Source organism: Carcharhinus amblyrhynchos, chromosome 4 (assembly GCF_965287045.1).
Source record: "Carcharhinus amblyrhynchos chromosome 4, sCarAmb.v2.hapA, whole genome shotgun sequence".
NCBI lineage: Eukaryota > Metazoa > Chordata > Chondrichthyes > Carcharhiniformes > Carcharhinidae > Carcharhinus > Carcharhinus amblyrhynchos.
Window position 1 is genome coordinate 49,058,512 of NC_137327.1, and position 21,935 is coordinate 49,080,446.

A 21,935-nucleotide genomic window follows, 5' to 3' on the forward strand; every position below is an offset into this window, starting at 1 on the left:
CACTGGAAGTTTAAACTTCTCGGGTAACTCCTTGGAATCCTTATGTTGAGACATCCAAGGGGGTCCTGTAGACATCTTCCAGGTCTTTGACCATCCGGGGATTGGAAGATCTGGGCCATTGCTATGTTTTACTGCTCTTCTTTCTTATAACAGATATTACACTGACTTTAAATCATTTGTTTAGCTTTAAATGAGAATATGATGTACTGCATGGTGAGAGACTGGGAATATTCCATTTTCAGAAACAAAATGTTTCAAATTGTTTTCTTTGCGCATCAGCCTTGAATGCATTTGAGTAGCTTTCTTTTACCCATTATATTAAAGGATGTGTTAGTTCATTCATTTCAATAGGTTAAAACGTGCTATAACTTGAGACAAAAAATGTACAAATCACTCTAATGTTAAGTGTTCGTCTACTTGTATGGGCTGGTCTTTTCTGGGTGTGTGCCAGTTTAGCTTAATTGATAGCACTCTTATCTCTGCATTAGTAGATCATGGGTTCAGGTCCCACTCCAGAGACTGGAGCACATGACTTAATCTGATATCTCCGTGCCATACAAAGTGTACTACATCATTGGAGATGTTAATTTTGGATTGAAATGTTGAATGGAAGCCTTGTCTACACAGTCAGGTGGATGCAAACGTTCCTTTTGCACTATAAGTAGTGAGGTTTCCCAGCAACTTGGCCAAAATACTGCCTCAACCCACAGAACAAAAACCAATAAACTGATCATTGATTCAATTGCTGTGCGAGAGATTTAGGGGCAAAATGGCTGTTTGCCCACACAACAGAAATCCAAAATGTAAATACAATCTGTTGTCTGTGACATGTTGAGATATTTATGAGACCCAAAAAAAACAACTTTTTTCTTGTAACGATGACAATTATTTGCTGATAGAGATAGGTACTTGATAAATGGCAAAGATGTTTAATTTATACCAAATAATTCAAAATTATTTTTACACTAAAAAGCTGAATTACCCATAATTTTAATTAAGCAATGTGAACAACACAGCAACCTGGAATTAATTATTTGTAATAAGCAACTATGAATCCAAGAGAGTGGATTATATATATTTCCATAAGCTGGGAGAGACTTGTAGAGCTGCATAGCAATGTGGTCATAATAAATAATGCTCTGTATAACTTACCAATGGTAGCAGAGATCACAAGGTAGGAAAAGGCTGTCCAAAGAATGGCTGACAAGGTTCCCTTTGGGATGGATAGAGCAGGATCCTACGATGCAATGCAACAGGAATGAAACCGTGCAATATACAAGAACATTACTAACATTAGGAAGAACAGGATATTCACTTGATGAGTCAATACTCACAGGTATTTAATTTCCCATTTCTTCTGGTTTTCATTCATGGGTTGTGGGCCAGCATTTATTATCTGCGAGGTGGTGGGGGTGATAATATCACCTTATTGAGCTGCTTTAGTCTCTGTGGTGAAGTTATTCCCACAGTGCTCTTAGATGGGAAGTTCCAGAACTTTGACCCAGCAGCAATGAAGAAATGGAGATATGTTTCCCAAGTTAGCTTGGTATGCAACTTGGAGGGGATTGAAGTGGTGTTTCGATGCCCTTTTCCTTCATGGTAGAGGTCATAGGTTTGGGAGGTGTCAAAGAAGCATTGCTGGAATGCATCTTCCATATGGTGCCCACTGCAGCTGCAGTTGATGGAGTAAACCCATTATTTGTTCTGTTCACCTAATTAACTTCAGTATACACTTAAGCAAAATGAATTCAGAACATAGATCATGTATCCTGTTAAGTTTGTGATATTGATCATAAACTCATATTCAACTTTAGCAGAGATTTTCCTAACCATCTTTTGACAGCAATACAAAGAGTACAGATTCAATCTTTCACTGTAGCTTCGAACTTAGGTTTATGGAGCTGAAAGTAGATTTTGGACCTACCACAAACAGGCCAATTGAAGAAATAACTAGAGTTGTTTCTGGAGAAAGAACAAGTGATATCTTTGAAAGATAGGCAATGATGTCGATATTAAACAAAAAGGAACATGCTTCTTTGACCAAACTGTTTTTACCGGCTCCTATCCCTATCATCCCACGCAATCCACCTAACCTGCACACCTTTGGACTGTGGGAGGAAACTGGCGCAGCCGGAGGAAGCCTACACAAGCACAGGGAGAATGTGCAAACTCCACACTGTCACCAAAAGCCTGAATCAAATACTGATCCCTTGCGCTGTGAGGCAGCAGTGCTAACCACTGTGCCACCCATTTTACATCCCATCTAATTTTAAACATAGTCTCAAATTCAAAAAACAAATGTTGCTTTTAATATTCAGAGGGACGAAGAAAGTTTCATTTTCCACATTAGCGTTCACCATGATGAAATGAAACAAATAAACTTGCTCTACAGTAATACTAGCAAGTTGCATTCTCCAGTTTATAACAGGCCCCAATCATGCTGTCTTGTTGCATGATGTAGAGGAGAGACTGTATGAAAATGTATATGTTGTATGTTCATGGCTGCTTCTGAATCAAAAATGTGAATTATAAAACAAGTAACAGGAAAAAACACTACTAAAATGCAGTTCTCTCCCTTCATTACACTTAGGGACATTGGGTCATCAGAATTATTACAGCTCCGTTTAAAATTGAAATCCTGAAATACACTCCTTCATTTAGCCGTCGGTTAACATCACTATTCCCCATTAAACACATTGCCCAGTCATTGGGAATGTAGGTGAAGACATTGCTGCAAGCACAGGTGGGATTTCCCTGTTTTATATCTGCATTGACGTCACAGCATGGAGCCTAGAGGAAAACCCACCCATTTATTCAGAGTGTTTGGAATTACCTTCAAGTCTCCAGAGATGTTTGCACCTGCCAGGATGCCAGTTGCAGAGGGAAAGAAAATGGAAAACATGCCAAAGAACGATGCATCATCTCCTCGCCAGTTAGGCAAAAGGTTTTGGGCAAATATATTGGCTGCAAAGCAAAATCAGCACCATAGTGAACAGCGGAGGTGGGCATCATTGTCTCAACAAAACCAGTAACCTTATATGCATACCACACTATATGACCATATCATGGGCACTGCAAACAATTGCAAAACAATCTCAGCAAACTCGGTTTGAAGTAGCCAACATGACAACAATCCATAACAGGCTGTCAGTTCATAGAATCACTACTACGGAAGGAGGCCATTCGGCCCATCTAGTCTGCACCAACTCAGCATCTTACCCAGGCTCTGGTGGTTTGGTGTTATGAAAATGTAGCTGGAAAATAAGATCCCTCCACAGATGAGGAACATTAGTACACACCTCTATAACCGAAGACACCTTTGGCTTGCTTTTCTTGAGAGGCTGGAATAATGGTTCCCACAATGTAGTTTGCAAAGGAAACCATGATGACAAAGAAGAAGCCAACTTGTGCCTATCAAAAAGAAGAGAAGGGTATTCTTTGCAGCAGAAAAACACTGGAAAAATCACAATGTAGTTCCTTTCTGCCCCCATTCATTTCTGTTATTTCTGTTGCAAACTTCTTGCTGCTAAGTGGATAAATTGGGTGTGACTTCTTTACAACCACCATTGATACGATTGCTAATACCTCAGGTGGAGGAAAAATTAAGTGGAGGAATCAAATAGTGTTAAGTTATCGCTTCCTTGCCCTCCTTGAATAAAATTGATTTCTTCAGCTCCATCTAGTAGGTCTGATAAAAATGAGTTGCAGACAGTTACAGAAATCTTTTCATGTTCTTGTGTTGAATCTTATTTGAGGAAAAAAGTATAGAATCTGAAAATAATTCATGAATAACCATGTTTACTATGATGTCCGACCACTGAATGTAATATAACTATTGAGGCCTTCAAATATTCTAACATCTTGGATACACTCTGTAGAATTCTTTCCCTAAAAACTCACACTTTTTTCCTCAACCACATGAGAAACCATCATCCCCCTTATCGTCCTCCTGTGTGAACAGCTTTGGATTTTCTTTAAACATTAAACATACTAAAGTAAACTCATTTTAATGTTCTGTCAGGATCCAGAGTAAAATCCTGCTGTGTTTGGTTCAGTGATGTCCTTTGACCTATCACTAAAAACTCCAGAAAGCCTTCTATCCTACCCCCCAGGTCAGCAATAACTTCTGGATTTAAGTCAAACTGAGCTTACAAAGGATAGGGGTGCACATTGATGGAAGGGCAGACATCCCCCTGATTCTAAGAGTAAATGCTGCTGACCATATTCCTATTGCTCATCTATACCAGTACAACTAATGCTGTTATCCCTAAAATTCAGTAGAAGTAACACTACACATATTTTTAGTTTCAAACTAGTAATGCTGATAATCTCCAAGCTTCCAGTGGGGGACTTGAACGTTAGTAGTACTTGATAGCAATTGGTATTTAAACCAACACTGGCCATCTTCGTGATTTGGCAATTTGCACTGGTTGCTGGCTCCAATGGCCATACTGTTGTTGGACATGGGTTTGCAACTGTGATCCTGAATTCTGCCGGGGAAAGTGCCAATCATCACTCAGGTAATTTTTTGTTTGGGGATGGGGCGGGCTGGGGATGTGTCACAACAGGAGCCTCTCGTCCACCTCATCTCAGCCAACTAGGAAGCAGCGAGGAGTGAGAAGATATGACCTACCTCCCAAGACTATGGTGCACGGTTGTGGGTGACATAAATAGGGAAACATTACATTAAAATCAAGCACAGATAAGAAAGCATTAGAGAATCAGCAAAATTAAAGTAAAATTAAGATGGATCATCAACACTTCTTGATTTGAATATAGAGACTCAAAGCTTGTGTAAATTTTTGAGATGGCATGATGGCACAGTGGTTAGCACTGCTGCCTCACAGCCTCAGGGACCTGGGGTGATTCCTGGCTTGGGTCACTGTGTGGAGTCTGTGTGTTCTCCCTGCGTCTGCGTGGATTTCCTCCGGGTGCTTCAGTTTCCTCCCACAGTCTGAAAGACCGCTGGTTCAGTGTATTGGCCATGCTAAGTTCTCCCTCGGTGAATCCGAACTGGCGCTGGAGTGCAACTACTAGTGAATTTTCACAGTAACTTCATTGCAGTTTTAATGTAAGCCTACTTGTGACACTAATAAATAAATTAGTAAAACTAAAAACTAAGACTGTTTTTATGCAAAAGCTGGTATTGGCAGCTTCAGAAAAGCTAGTCTTGGGGCTTCATTTTATAGTTTATTTGGTCTTACCTTTGCTTCCCATTCCATTCCAGCTAGTGAAATCCCAAGCAGCACAGTCACGGTTATGACTCCAATAATTCGTATATCATTTGTTGGATCCACTATTGTTGCATTGTATTCCTGAAAATGTTAATGTGTTTAGATTTACAGGAATTTTGCATGAAGCTCATTAAACCACAGCAAAAACAAGAATACACATTCTGGATCTTGATGCCTACTGGAATTACACATCTCCAATGAACATATTGTCATTAGCCAAACACTTAACCTACCTCATCAGAAGAGCTATTCTTGGGTCTACTAACAACAGCGGCACCAGTGTCCAGCTACCCAGGGACAGCACAGTACTACAAAATGCTTTTTGGCAATAGTTAAGCTCAACATTGTATTTGTATAACCCAGCTGACCAAATTCAGATAGGTGGGGTAGATTGATTTGTTTATCATCAGCCTGTCATGTTCAGGTGTAATGTTGTGCTGACAAACTCTTTGAATGTTTCTGTGATTCTAACGGTAAACTCTATTAGAAAAATAATGTAGAAACAGACCATTTAAAAATCACACTTTGAGATTATAGTCAACATTTGTCATCTCACTCTGTAGAGGGCAGCATGGTGGCTAGCATTTCTGCCTTATGGCACCAGGGACCCAGGTTCAATTCACAGCTTGGGTGACTGTGTGGAGGCTGTGTGGGTTTCCTCCAAGTGCTCCAGTTTCCTCCTGCAGTCCAAAAGACATGCTGGTGAGATGCATTGGCCACGCTAAATTCTCCCTCAGCATACCTGATCAGGCGCTGGAATGTGGTGACTAGGCGATTTTCACAGTAACTTCATTGCGGTGTTAATGTAAGCCAGCTTGTGAGACTAATAAATAAACTAAAAACTAAGACTGTTGTTATGCAAAGGCTGGTACTGACAGCTTCAGAAAACTGGTGATTAAGCTAATCAGTGGGGCTTGTCTGAAGAACACATTATGCTGCAGGGTTTTGGAACAATCATTGTCACCAGATAATGGTGAACTTTCAAATTAGTCAGTATTCTGTGATTTATTTAGCAAACTGATAAGTTGACAATAAAGCAATTTAAACAGGCTAGGCAACTGTTTCATGATTTTGTAAATTAGATTCAATAAAGTTCATAAAAATAACACCAAGTCATTTATTACGTTTCATGTTGGGTTAGATTTTCCATCTGTTCATAGTCAAGGGATTGAAATTTTACATGTATCTCACTTTGTTGTTGAGTATACAGAGATGTGTCGCTCTTGTTGGCATCAGCCTTTTAACTGTGGATAATCTTTGCAAGTTAAGGAATGTGCTGCAATGTTGCTGGTTTTCAAGTTAATACCGGTGCACTCATGATAGAACCTTGAGACTGCTTGCAGCTGACCTGCCCCTTCTGCTCAATGTAACTCGAAGATTTCATTCATAACCCAGTTAGCTCTGAAATGTAGACAAAAGGTGCAATTCACCATTATTCTGTCTCCTCATGTTAGTCTCTGGCAAAAGAAAGCCAAAAAATGCTAAAAGGCAGCACCCACAATGAACAAAAGGACTCTTAAGAAATAAGATATGTCATTTTTATACAGCATTTGGTCCAATGACATTTCCTATCCCCTGTCCGGTCTTCACTGAGTAGCCCTTTGTGGAAATCATGAATGCTAATCGCTTCTCACCTTTTTGGCTAAGATCAAGTGTAGTATCGACATGCAATGCTTAGTTGAAGTCATTAGGTTACATTTTAGCTTCATTTGAAGCAATTTTTAAAAGCAGCACCTTGGCCTTTTGGCTAAAATGTAAATGAGATCAAGCTTTGGAGGAGGAGCTATGCCTACTCCAATCAGCTTGGGTCATGTAGATCAAGCCCAAGACAGGAGGTGAGAGCCCTGTCTTGTCAGCTTGGATCGGGAATGTCTCAGCTTGTTGAGACTCTGAATTGATCTTGATTTGATTGAACTGGAATAAAAACAAACAAAAAAAAAGCTGCATCCATATTGCACTGTGCTCGAGTATTCTTGAGAATGAACCTTTACCAGATGTTGATTGATATTCACAATTCTTGCAAAAAAGTACCGTGACAATAGTTTGAAATGGATTGAACTTACAATGAGGAGATCTCTCACAGTCTCAGCGAAACCAACAGTGTGCATAGAAACTGCCACCGCATTTGCAAAAGCAAAGATGAGACCAATGGAACCTCCAAGCTCTGGTCCGAGGCTGCGAGAGATGAGGAAATATGTACCTCCTGAGCAACAACAACAAAGAACACAGGAATGAAAGTCAGTTTACAGTAAGCACAGGCCATGAAACTGTTCAGTACAAAACACGGACCTATCATCTTCAACATGGACTTGAATCAAAAGAGAGAAAATATAAGCACAGGCCCTCTGTGATTTGTACTAGCTATACAGAATCTGTGTATAATTTGACCAGAACCTGTAATCTGTTTGACTTCTGATGACCCTGTCCACAATGCATTGCTTTCTTATATTTCAGTTCGAAGACAGAGAAACACTGCCAAAGGCAATAGGAACAAGAAAAATCTGGCTAGGCCTCAAACTTGTTATAAAACACGATATGCTGTTTGGACCTTTCATAAAACCTGTTTCTGTGAAGCCAGACCTAATCCCCACCCATCCTCGTCTGTTCCCCCTGCCATCTCTCATTGTTCTGAACGCTTGGCCTTCTAGGCTCGCCCCCACACCTGGTGCTCAATCCTCTCCTCAGATGCTGCCCAATCCACTTTCATAACTATCACCACTGTCCCCATCCCTCAATAAAACCACCCTCAACCCCTCTGTCTTTCCAAACAGATAAAGGACCCATCCCCAACTTCACTTTCCTCTTCAAAATCTTTGCAAGTGCTGCTACTTCCCAAGTCTGTGCCCATTTGTCCTGAAAATCCTTGTTTTAATCCCTCCAATACCAATTTTCCATCCCAAGAAAACACAAAAACCTAACCAGAGCCAAAAATGTCATGCCAAGTATTATCATAGTATCTTATTCCATCTCATTCTTCTCAACTTCTCTGCAGCTTTTGACATGGTCATTGATACAACCCTGGATAAAAGAATTAAATTATGAGGACAGGCTGCAATGGCTAGGCTTGCATTACTGAATATAAAAGATTAAGGGGTGATCAAATTAGGTCTCTAAAAGGGTAGATGAAGATAAATTGTTCTCTTTAGTGGGACAGTCTAGTAGCAGAGATAAAATTGGAGGTAGGCCATTCGGGAGTATTGTCAGATAGTCCCTTATCATGAGGTGGAAATGTGGAAAACTTTCTCTTAAAATACTGTTGAGAGGTTGGGGTTAATTGTAAATTTCAAAACTGAAATTGATAGACTATTGTTTTGGCAAGGCTGACAAAGATCAGGGAAACAATGGTGGTAGATGGAGTTAAGAGCAGATCTGCAATGTACTGATTGAGTGGTAGAAGAACAGGCTCATGAGCCTGAATGGTCTGCTCCTTGCACCGCAGCACCTGTCCTTCGTGGAGAAACTTTTCTGCAAACACACCCTGACCACATGGCGATTAAGCAGTGGTCAGCATGTAACGTCCTTGAGGTCCTGAGAGAAAAGGAGATGGTGGATCCTATCGGATGGTTCCCTGAATGGACTGTTAGTGTCATCTGGCAGAACATCTCATCACCAGAACTCACAAACAAGCACCAAGATCTGGCTTGGCCGATGGGGAGAAGGGTACTCCCCATCAGATCCTTTATGCATGCTCGAGGTCTCAACATCACCGCACGCTGCCCTTGAAGCGGCTGCGGGGCTGACGAGATGGTCGCACACATCCTTGTGGAATGTGCCTTTGCAAAGAAGGTCTGGAGTGAGATGCAGTGGTAACTGTCGAGGTTCGTCTCGAGCAGCTTGGTGACGCAGGACTCTGTGCTCTACGGGCTGTTTCCGGGGACGCACACCGAGACAAATATCAACTGCTGCTGGAAGGTTATCAACTCGGTGAAGGATGCTCTTTGGTCTGCCCGAAAGTTGCTGATCTTCCAGTTGAAAGAACTGTCCTCGACCGAGTGTTGCAGACTGGCACATTCCAAGGTCCAGGACTATGTGCTGAGGGACGCGCTTAAGCTTGGGGCAGCCGCTGCAAAGGCACAATGGGGAAAGGCCACACTGTAAGGCCTTTTAACGGAGGCAGACCGAGGGCCCGGGAACTGCAGAATACCCTCGGCCTGCATAACTGTGTGCCAATCTGAGAAATAATGGCACACAGTAAAATCTGAGGCATGTATATAGTTTTTAAGTTTTGAAATGTAATGACTGTAATTTTGTCTAGGACTGTAAAAATGTTTTTTTCTGCACTATTTGCAATTTTTAGACATGTAGTTTGCAATGTTTTAATTGAGTTTTTTTATGACTAAAGTATATTTTTGAAATAAAAGATGGTCTGCTCCTTGCTCCTATCCTTTACCAATGCCACCACTCCGCCCCAGAGCATGTTGGATTGGCCTCCCTTCGTTCCATGCTCACCCATCCGATCATAGGAGGGCATATCGAGCAACAGCTGAAACTCCAGCCACTGAAAACTATTTACAGAATTATCCATGAGTATCTCCTTCACCCAGCCTTCAGTCTCATGGCAGACATGGAGTCAGTTTCTACACATAGGGTGATGACATCTAACTCTACCTGTCACTGACTAAATGCCATGACTCTACCTTTGCCTCTGTGTTATGATTCTTGTCCAACATCTTCCTTAAATGAACTCCACTTTCCCCCAGTTAAATACTGGTAGACTTTGATTTGATTTATTATTGCCACATGCATTAACATACAGTGAAAAGTACACCAGCCATCATCTTGGGACTCTCAGAAACTTAGAACTTTTGCCGATGGCTGCACCCCATTCTCCTCCCACAGCCTTTGGTCTAAGCAGATTATTTCCAGCTACTGCATCCTATATAACCCAGAGTTGAGTTTCTATCTTTACCCCATTGCTATCACAAAGATTCCCTCTTTCCACCCCTGGAATATCAACCCTTTCTGCATTTTCACATTGCTTTTTAAGACCACCGGATGTTTCAATGTGGTTTGTAGCCAATTAAATAGTTTTGAAGTGTGGTCACTGTTACAATGTAGGAAACACAGCAGCCAATTTATGCAAAGCAAACTCCCACAAACAGCAATGTGACCGTGATAATCTAATTTGTAACGTTGACTGAGGAATAAATATGGGCCAGGAACAGGGAGGATGGGAGGTGGAGGTGCCAATCGATCCTTAACATCCACCTCGACAGACAGATGCGGCCTCTTTTTCACCCTGACACTGCAACACTCCCTCAGTACTGCACGGGAGTGTCAGGCTTCGTTTTTGTGCTCAGACCTGGAGTGGGATTTGAATCCAGAACTTTGAGGCTTAGAGGCGAGAATGCCATCAATTGAGCATCACTGACACAACTGCCTGTGATATCCTCATCCATACCTTTAATATGACAATGATCTCCTGACTGACCTCCCATCATATATCTTCCATAAGCTTCAGCTCAATACAAACTCTTCTGTCCATATCCTGGCCCTTAATAAATATTATCGCCTGTCAACTCCTTTCCTTGCTGGTCTATGTTAACTGGCATGGATAAAGTAAGGCTAAGGTGAGTGAAACAATAGGAAGTAATGTGAGGAAGCGAGCACAAACAATACCTGATTTGACTTTCCCATTGGTGGATATTGCTGATATGGACAGACCTGTAATGCTGGTTACAATTACAGACATAATGATGATTAACCATGTTAGAGCTGTAATGGAAGTAAACAAAACCAAAATTATTAGTGTTTTCACACCATTGAAAAATACCTGGTACTTCATACTTAAATATTTGTGTGACTATTTATCTAAAACAAGAAAAGGCCACCAGGCCCATAATTGCTAGCGCATGTTTTGACCGATGCCCCAATTACGTGTGAGGAATTGGACCCATCATAAATTGTTTGGAAAGAGAGATCACTCCACACTACAATTATATCTTTATTTTATGCCAAGATTAATATATTAAGTTCTGCATATGTAAATTTCACCTTTTACTGAGTAACAGCTACAGAACACTCTGATAAGGTGAAATGTAGCAGGATGGTTGGAGTCTTAGCACTGAGCAGCTGGGCAGAATGGCCTGTTTGTGCTGTAAATTCTGTGCAAGATTTACATCTTACAAAAAATATTTATGTCCACGGATTTCTACCAGTATTAATCAGAAAATAAAAATTCTTATCTATCTTCACATAAAGAAACTGCGATGAGACCACGTGCACTTTAAACCAATGGCAGAACATGAAGGAGTAAAAACCCTTTCTATCTGATGCAAGCTGAAATTATTCATTCAAACTAAACAGCGAGTAATACTTTAGGAAAAAAGCTGTGCAGTATGCATCAAAAACAGCATCATAAATTGTGACAACGCGGGGCTATTCACTTGACTTAAATAGCAATTAATACTTTAAATTGAAGAATGAATGTGAAGCGAACAGGGGTCCCTGCAGCCAATATAACAACTAAAACAGATGAAGGCTGCCGCTTGAATGATCAGTTTCTTGCTGTCTCGGGCACAGCATGGAAGCAGGATGTGAGAAGTAGCCAGGAGATTGTTTTTGACAAAATAACTGACGTTAACCGTCTTGTCTAAAATGCAACAACATGGGTTGTCTTGGAGATGGCCATGACCCTGTGTCTCCCAGCTTGTGCTGTCTTTTTTAAAAACTTGTTCTCAGCGTGTGAACAGCCCTAGCAAAAGTTGTTCTTTGTGGTTTGTTGCCCTGAATAGGTAATGCTGGGACTCCTGCTTGAAGTGAAGTTCTTAAGCTCTGACAAAAATGCACTGGCTTTGGTAGGCATGGATAGTTCAGCCTCACTTGTCAAAAAAGCCACCAAGACAGAGTAGCAGACAATCACTATACCCCAGTTAACTGCATTCAAGACGCTACCTTAACATAAGGCAAATCCTTACAAACCCAGCATCAATTGAGAGCTGTCTGTATAAGTCTAGGAGACCAGAGAACCAGATGCAGCAGCTGCGCAGCAAGGCAACTTGAAACGAGGTTCCAATTCCTAATATTGCTGCAATTTTTACCCATGAGAAAGATGCCATGGCGTATCACAGAGGATAACCCTCTTAAGCTACAGCTTCCTGCAGCGTGAGCTTGCATTTCGCAGCCCTCAATCAGCAAGTGCCATGTCATGTGCCTGCACACTTGATTTCTTTCCTCTTCATTTTTGCCAATCACTCCCTAAACTTTTCTCTCAGCCCTGACAAAAGTTACTAACGGAATCAGACTTTTATCATCAACCAATTATGATACACCTCTTAATTGTCCCTTTAAACCTTATTGAATTGAAATTTCACACTTGCATTATTATTGCATTCCCAGCAAATCTCAAACTTGAAGCTAAATACACAATAGTATAAGCTGGGTAAAAAAGCACACATCCATTTTTGCCATTGCAAACTCCATTTAAAATCAGTGTATGCAGGGGCGTAACAGCAGAGCTCAGTCTTGCATACATGTTTTCTCTGTGCAGATTGTGAACGACAATCAGTAGGGGGAATCCTAACTGATTTTTCCTTCCTAGATGCAGGATAATCAAGGACAAAATCAGCTAACACAAAGAATCATTATCCAGCTCAGTAGCACATCACCAAATTTATTTATCCACTGGCTTTTCACTGGGACATTGGTTCACTCTTTTCTTTACGATGTCTATGTGCACATACTCACGATGTCTATGTGTACATCACAGTACTTACCCTTTCTTTTCTCTTTAATTCTACTAAAACATTGCACCAAGTTGTTTTAATCTTTTTCTTCATTAGTATAATAAATTCAGATTTTCATTAAGTGCTTTTTAATGAACACTGAAATCTAACATTTTGAAGTTTACAAATTTATCTTTACCTATTCCAGCCTGTGCAGTAATCCATGACAATCGCAAATACAAAATAACACCCCAGATATTTAACATGCATCGAATCTAAGTAAATGAAAAAACAAGCAATAATTACTGTACATGCATTAAGGAAGGCATTTAGTATTACCTATTTAAGGAGAAGCATCCTTCAGTGGATAATCAATTTCATTGTAAAGCTCTTAGAATGATAGAATCTTATAATGGCCTTTTCCATGCAAGTCTCTAGAAGGGCCACCTAACTGGTCCCACTTCCCTGCCTTTTCCCCTAGTCCTGTAGATTTCTCTTCAGATAATTATCTTGTTCCCTTTTAAAAGCTATATTTGAATCTGCCTCCACTAAACTCTCAGGCAATGCATTCCAGATCCTACATCTTTGCTGCATGAGAAGATTTGCATCTTGATATTTATTTTACCAATCAGCTTAAATTAGTGTCATCTGGCTCTCAAATAAAAACAAAATGGTGAAAATACTCAGCAGATCTGTGGAGAGAGGAACAGGGTTAACACTGAATCCAATATGACGCTTTTTCTGAACTTGGTTTGAGAACTTGGGTTCTCAACCTTTCTAACCAGAGTTTCTCTCTATCTACTCTGTTCAGACGTCTCGGGATTTTGAACACCTCTATCAAATCACCTCTTAAACTTATTTCACTAAAGAGCTGAACTCTGGAGGTGAGAGGAGAGTGATTACCCTTGACATTGAGGTAGGCTGAGTGTGGCATCAGGAGCCCTAACAAAACTGGAGTCAATGAGAGTCAGGGGGAAAGGTCTACCAGTTGGGGTCATACTTAATGGAGAGAACCATGATGACACTAGGCTCTTCAGCATAGGGAGGAGGCAACTGACAGGAAAATATCCTAAACTATCTTCAGACATCCCCACAAGTACATTTACAAGTGGAACTGATGAATGACAAGTCATTTTTGTTTTATTCATTCATGGGATGGTAGTGTTGCTACTAAAGCCAACATTTATTGCCCTTGAGAAGTTGGTGATAAGTCACCTTCTTGAACTACTGCAGTCCATGTGGTGTAGGGAGGGAGTTCCAAGATTTTGACCTTACAACACCAAAGGAATGGTGATACAACTCCAAGTCAGGATGGTATGTGGCTTTGAGCGGAACATGCCGGTGATGTCCTTCTATTTGGCAGAGGTCACTGGTTTGGAAGGTGCTATCAAAGGAACTTAGTGCACCTTGTAGATGGTGAAAATGCTGCCACTGTGTGGAGTGAATGAAAGTTCAAAGTGGTTGATGGGCTGCTTCACCCGGGATGGTGCTGAGCTGGAACGCTGCTACAGCTTTACTCATTCAGGTAAATGGAGAGCATTCCATCACATTCCTGACTTATGCCTCAAAGGTGGTGGAAAGTTTTGTAGCATCAGGGGATAAACTGCTTGTTGCAAAGCTCCCAGACTCTGACTTGCTCTTGTCTCTGCAGTATTTGTATTGCTACTTCAGGTAAGTTTCTGGTTAATAATAACTTCCAGGATGTGGATGGTGGAGGCTTCAGCAATGCCTTTGAATTTCAAGGGAGGTGGCTAATTCTCCGTTGTTAGATATAGTTATTGCTGGTCACATGTGTGGTGCAGATGTTACTTGCTACTTATCAGCCCAAGCCTAAATGTAGTCCAGGCCCTGCTGCAATGAGGTACCACACAAGATGAAAGCACATGCTTCTTTTGCGGAAATGTATGAGCATGGATAGAAGACTGGCTAACTAATAGGAAAGGGAAAGTCGTGATAATTGGGTCATTTTCAGGTTGGCAAACTGTAACTACTGGTGTGTCGCAGGGGGCAGTGCTGGGGCCTCAACTATTTATATCATCTCATTTATATTATCATATTAATGACTTGGTTGAAGGCATTGAATGAAGCCAAAATTATTGACAATACAAAGATAGTTAGGGAAGCAAATTACGTGAAGGACACAGAATCTACAAAGGGAAACATTTGGCAGATTAAATATAATGTGGGAAAATGAGAGGTTGTCCACTTGGCAGGAGGAACAGCAAAGCAAAATAGTATTTAAATGGAAAGACTTCAGAATTTTGTGGCTTCAGGGGAATTGGGTATCCTTATACATTATTCACAAAATGTTGGCATGTAGATACAGCATGTAATCAGGGAGGTAATGTTGGCTTTTATTGCAAGCAGGGTAGAATAGAAAAGTGGCAAAGTCCTCTTATAAGTCTACGTACAGATCCTTGATAAAACCACATCTAGGGTACTTTGCACAATTTTGATTTCTTTATTTAAGGGGAGATATGCTTATATTGGAAGCAGGTCATAGGAGGTTCACTAGGGCAATTCCTTAGATGAGGGGGTTGTCTTATGAGGAAAGGTTGAGCAGGTTGGCTGTATACTCACTGGAGTTTAGCAGAACAAGAGGTGATCTTACTGAAACACACATAATTCTCAGGAGATGTGACCGGGTGGATGCTGAGAGAATCTAGGGGCACAGTTTCAAAATAAGGGGTCTCCCATTTAAGACGTCAGGAATCTCATCTCAGACAGTTGTTAATCTTTGGCATTCTCTTCCCAGAGAGCAGTGAAGGCTGGATCATTGAATTTATCCAAGGTGTGTTAGACAGATATTTGATCTACAAGGGAGTCCAGGTTAATAGAGGGCAGACAAGGGAAGTAGAGTTCAGGTCACAATCAGATCAGACACAATCTTATTGAATGGCTGAGGAAGCCCAAAGGGTCAAATGGCCTACCATTGCTGCCATTCTTATATTCCTATGCTCTTGTGGGCACAGACTACTTCCGTTTCTGTGGAGTTGTAAATTATAATGAATGCTTTGCAAATCATCCCCTCTTTTGACCTAATGATGGTGGGAAGGTCATTGTTGAAGCAGCTGAAGATGGTTGGGCTTAGAAACCATACCAAGAAATTCGTGAAGCAAGGGCCAAGATGATTGGCCTGCAAGAGCCACAACTATCTTCCATTTGTGCTAGGTATGATTCTAAAGCAGCAGAGAGCCTTCTCCACATTCCTATTCACTTCAATTTTTCTATGGCTCCTTGGTGCCACACTTGGTCAATTGCTGCCTGTGTCAAGGGCAGATATGACTTGCCACTTATCAGCCCATGGCTGAATGTTATCCAGGTGTTGCTGTCTGCAGGTATGGACTGCTTCAGTATTTCTGAAACAAGGAGTTGAAACAAATTATTCTTCAAAAAAATTGTGTATTCTTTTACAGTTTACTGGATATAACTTTGTGGATTTCTCCTATAACTGGACACTGGATACATGATGTGATAGCTGATCATTCCACCGTAACATTTAGTAACTATATTAAATATGCTCTGATGCCATCAGGATAGCCAAATTCATTGCTATGGAATATTGGTGACCAGAAACTAATTGACAGTCAAGAATAATTGTTCTAGAGCAGAAAATCCCTGAATGCACTTTTCATCTATTTGTCTTATTTCCAGCTGTGCAGGAAATAAGACAAAATTAAACATACCATTACACCTTTTATCCAGCCAAATCGGACAGGTTCCTCAGCAAGCTTACTGCCGTTCGATTGCATCTCCCTTTCTTCTTTGCCAAGTTCATCATCAGGTCTATTTTCATACAATGCAAGTGGACGCTGTCCCATATCCTGAAAGATTGTACAGTAACTTCAATAATATGGGTTAACCAGTTTTCATTCAGTGCACATCTGGTAGAGGAATGAGTGACGCGCAAAAATACTGCTGAAAGAAATAATCCTGTGTCCACTCTATATAAAAACAAAAAAAAAAGCTGCAAACAAAGGCTGAAAAATCAGGAACTTGACCAGAAACTGCTGTTCTGATAGGGTTACAAAGCAAAATATTACCCTGCTGTTTCTTTTCACATCGTTCCTGAACACTGTATTTCCAGCATTGTGTTTTTATTCCATTCTCATTCATATAATCTGTTGGTGTCAAATTAGTCCCCATTCATATGTCAGTAACTTATTTAGAAACTCACATTGACTATTTTGAATAGTGATTATAGGCAGCCACCTGCCAAGCTCACATTCACGGCTCTCCTCATGAGCACCTGAAACACCATAGCATACAAGGCTACGGACCAAGTGCTGGAAAACGGGATTAGAATGGATAGGTGCTTACTGGCCAGCACAGACATGATGGGCTGAAGGGCCTTTTTGAGCTGTAAAACTCTGGCTCATTCCATGAATAGCCATTTGAATGGCTGCTTTCCAGCCATTCATGCCTCATCTAGACACATCACATATTTCTTCACCTTGCCTATTACCATTCCTTCTGAACCCATTTGTCATTTAAACTCTCCTGTTCTTCATCCTTATCACAAATCTTCCTCTTTCTTTTGTCCAAGCTCTCTTGCCTCAGTTCTGTTGGCAGGGTCATCAACCTAAAATACTAACTCTGTTTCTCTCCACAGATGTTGCCTGATCTACTGGATATTTCAGGCATTTTTGTTTGTATTGCAGTAGACATGTTGGCCAAAATTCCGTTAAGTTAAGACGAAGCGCAATAAAATGTGAATAGATCACTGGAGATTTCCCGTAATTGGTTTTTACCAACCTAAACATGGTTTACAAACAAACCATTATGATGGCTACAGTTAAAAAAGCTTAAAATGTTTCCAGCCAGATAGAACCATGTTTACATTATAATAAAAGCAAATTACTGTGGATGCTGGAATCTGAAGCTAAAAAAGAAAATGGTGGAAATCTCAGCAGGTCTGGTAGTATCTGTAAAGAGAGAAAAGAGCTGACATTTGACAAAGGGTCACCTGGATTTGAGATGTCAGCTCTTTTCTCTCCTTACAGATGCTGCCAGACCTGCTGAGACTGCCCAGCATTTTCTTTTTTGGCCATGTATACATTATGACCTTTCCAGGAACAAGAGCACAAAGCTACCTCCTTACAGGCAGACATTTAAGTATTAATCTTTCTTCTTTTTCTGGCAAGTTCTGTTCTGTTATTTCATGTTTCAACTCTCCCAAAAGTTATGCCTTTATTAGAATTGGGAATTACATCTTTAAATGAATTGGATAAACACCTAACAGCAAGTTAGGCAGTAAGAAGAGAGAAAGTTTGGGTGGGTTTGTGACAATCTCAGAAGTTGGCAAAAGAGAACAGAATAGAACTAGAATTAGGATTATAGATTTTTAAAACCATTTCTGCTTTGAAGAAAACCATTCTAAACCATACTTCAAGCAATAGCTATCACTGGATAACAATCTGATAGTGATCATGCACCTAAACATGACAGAAAAGAGTAGACAACTTGCCCAGTGGGCAATGCAGCAGCACAGTGGTTAGCACTATTGTCTCAAGCGCCTGGGGCACAGATTCGATTCCGGCCTTAGGTGACTGCCTGTGTGGAGACTGTGGGGCAACACAATGGTTAGCACTGCTGCCTCACAGTGCCAGGAGACATTGAACATAGAAATACTACAGCACAAGCAGGGCCTTCGGCCCACAAGTTGCGCTGATGATATCCATACCTACTAGGCTTACCTATAACCCTCAATTCTATTAAATCCCATGTACTCATCCAGAAGTCTCTTGAAAGACCCTATCAAATTTACCTCCACCACCACCACCGATGGCAGCCGATTCCACTCACCAACGACACTCTGAGTGAAAAACTTACCCCCGATATCTCCTCTGTACCTACTCCCCAGCACCTTAAACATGTGTCCGCTCGTAGCAACCATTCCAGCCCTTAGAAAAAGCCTCTGAGAATCCACTCAATCTATACCTCCCAACATCTTATACACTTCTATCAGGTCACCTCTCATCTTTCGTCTCTAAGGAGAAAAGACCTAGCTCCCTCAACCTATCCTCATAAGGCATGCCACCCAATCCAGGCAACATCCTTGTAAATCTCCTCTGCATCCTTTCAATAGCTTCCACATCCTTCCTGTAATGAGGTGACCAGAACTGAGCACAGTATTCCATGAGAGGTCTGACTAGGGTCTTATAAAACTGCAACATCATCTCCCAACTCCTAAACTCAATCCCTCGATTGATGAAGGCCAGTACACCATATGCCTTCTTAACCACATCCTCTACCTGCAAGGCCAATTTAAGAATCCTATGGACCTGGACCCCAAGGTCCTTCTGATCCTCTACACTGCTAAGAGTCTTATCCTTGATGTTATACTCCTTCATCCCATTTGACCTGCCAAAACGGACCACTACACATTTAGATTAGAATTGGCTAGCATTAAAAGGCTAGCATTTGATTAGAATTGTCACAATTTGCTCAACAATTAGAAATTTAAGAGGGGGTGGGAGAGCGTTAAAGTCAGGGTAGGGTTAGAAAAGCTTGAAATCAAACTTAATTTAAAGGTGATTTCTAAGTGGACAAAATAAGCTTGAATCTTGTGAATTAAAGAGGAACTGAAAATTAGAGACAAGGGTTCAATTCCTGCCTTGGGTCACTGTCTGCACATTCTCCCTGCTGGTTTTCTCTGAGTGCTCCGGTTTCCTCCCAAGGTCCAAAGATGCATGGGTTAGGTGGGTTGGCTATGCTAAATTGCCCCTTAATGTCAAGGGGACTAGCTAGAGTATATACAGGGGGTTATGGGTGGAGGGCCTGGATGGGAATGTGGTCATTGCAGACTCAATGGGCCAAATGACCTCCTTCTGCACTGTAGGATTCTATGAGTTTGCACATTTTCCACATGCCTGCATGGGTTTCCTCCGGGTGCCCCAGTTTTCACCCATAGCCCAAAGAAGTGTAGCTTAGGTGCTAAATGCCAGGGTAATAGGGATAGGGCAGAGGGGAGAGCCTGGGTGGGATGCACTTTTGGAGGGGCGGTGCAGACTCGATGGGCCAAATGGCCTCTTCCTGCATTGCAGAGATTCCATGGTTCTGTGAAAGTCACTACATTAGAAATAAAACTTTTCAACGAACTGGGAATCTAAATAACTGGCGCTTGGAAGGCTAGCATTTGATTAGAATTGTCACAATTTGCGCTACAATTAGAAATTTAAAAGGGGTTGGGAGAGTCGGGGGGGTGGTAGAAAAGCTTGAAATCAAACTTAATTTAAAGGTGATTTTTAAGTGGACAAAATAAGCTTGAAGCTCGTGAATTAAAGAGGAACTGAAAATAAGAAAACTATACTGAAGGATGCAATTTAAAATGTTAAGGTAGGGGGGACGGTTTGAATGAACTAGAGTTTGACAGTCTTATAGCTGTGGAATGGATAATCCATTCTGACTGGAGCTGAGATCAGATCCAAATGTGGAGGAGATGAAAAGCTGGCCAGGTTTGCTTACCCTGATGTAGCAGCGGAGATCTGCCAGGGTGGGTCTGCTTTTCCTCTCCTCCCCCGGTGCCCGGGTATTGGCATAGTGTTGATAGCTGGGCACGGCATCCAGGGTGTTGTAGCCGAAGGTTCGGAGATGGAAGCTGCTGCTTTGGGTCAGGTTGCTGACACTCAGGCTGTCGTAGGTGGGCTCGGGTGGGCAGTAGATGCTCTTGGTGTCCTCGGCATTGCCTGTGATGGTGAAGCGGCCCAGGGAAATGCCTCTGCTGGCCGAGCTGGGGAGCTCCAGCGAGCTCTGGGAGATGGTGGGAACTGCCATGGAGAAGAGCCCCGCTCACAGCTGTGTGGGGAACGGGGTAAAAGGAGGAATTGAACGGATTCTGAACCACAAGGCTTTTTATATAGGAGAGGAACCGGCAACGGACGGAAATTAAAGCGGCCCCACAGGACAGGGGCAGTGGGGACTGGAGAAAGCCAGCGGGAAGAAAGTTTATGACAAAAGTCAGCTACAATCTTCGAGCATTATTCAGATAAACATCTCCTACATTAAACCATTAATGGGCTGTTAGTGTTTAAACTTGTTTTTGCTCAAACTACTTCGGGAAGAAGGGGGATAATTACTTCCACCGCCCAAGGATATTGAAGCAGTTTTGGAAGAAATCCATTAGCCGCCCCCCCCCCCTCCCCGTATGAAAGCACTTCCGATACAAATGCTTCAAAAAGAGAGGCTCAAATAGCCTCTGGGAACGGAGGTGTGGAGAACAGGTGCACATACAACTTTTGTGAGGTAGGGGAAAATTGATTTTAAATAAGTTCCCTCAAAGAAATAAACTGCATTTAAACAGCACCCAGAACGCCCCCAATGCACCTTTGCAGCCACTGAAGTGCCTGCCGCAGTTGGTAAACATACTGCCCAGTTGAGGAATTCTTTTTGCTAGGACATGCAGCAAAACCCACCATACCCCGAGTCTGCAATCTGAAGGCGAAGGATATCCAGACATATATTGTCCGGTTCTCCTAACGTTAAGGGTGGGAACAGCTTTCCCCTTTAAGGCCAAATTCCCCATATACAATATATACAAATTCCCCTGAGAGCTTAGCTGCAGGGTGATGAGTTTAGTAAGAGTCAAGAGTTTTCCAAACATATGGAAATGTTTACAGGTTTACTTTATGGATGGTATTTCTTGTGCTGATTTGGTTGGAACTACAGCATCGAAGAAGAAAGCATCACAATTCACTATAAAGGACACCGTGTTGTACCCAACAGCAGCTATTGACTGGAGGTGAAAGCCTGGCTCTGGCTGCTAACTTCTCCATAATCCAAACGATGGTGAATGTGCAAAGATGCGCGGGTTAGGTGGATTGGCCATGCTAAATTGACCCTCAGCGTCAGGGGAATTAACAGGGTAAATACGTGGGATAGGATTTGGATGGGATAGTTATCAGTGCAGGATCGATGGGCCAAATGGCCTCCTTCTGCACTGTAGGATTTATAGGATTACTAAAGCCCAGAGATTAGTAAAAGCCGTAGTCAGCCTCAGGTCCTACCTTCATATATTTAAAGAAATAAAATTATTCCA

General features: G+C 41.6%; 1 protein-coding gene across 1 annotated transcript in view; it reads right to left on the reverse strand.

The window, feature by feature from the left end:
- The window catches only part of slc12a3 (solute carrier family 12 member 3), a 55,125-nt gene extending 34,390 nt beyond the window's left edge, over positions 1-20,735 (reverse strand). Inside the window, exons 1-9 of the mRNA XM_080187118.1 lie at positions 20,366-20,735; positions 16,585-16,722; positions 13,098-13,173; positions 10,854-10,949; positions 7,298-7,437; positions 5,205-5,315; positions 3,300-3,411; positions 2,834-2,964; positions 1,153-1,237 (exon numbers count right to left, since the gene is read on the reverse strand). Coding sequence (XP_080043244.1) covers positions 1,153-1,237; positions 2,834-2,964; positions 3,300-3,411; positions 5,205-5,315; positions 7,298-7,437; positions 10,854-10,949; positions 13,098-13,173; positions 16,585-16,722; positions 20,366-20,674 — 1,198 coding nt within the window. The 5' untranslated portion in view covers positions 20,675-20,735. The remainder of the gene's footprint in view (positions 1-1,152; positions 1,238-2,833; positions 2,965-3,299; positions 3,412-5,204; positions 5,316-7,297; positions 7,438-10,853; positions 10,950-13,097; positions 13,174-16,584; positions 16,723-20,365) is intronic.
- Between the last annotated feature and the right edge of the window lie 1,200 nt (positions 20,736-21,935).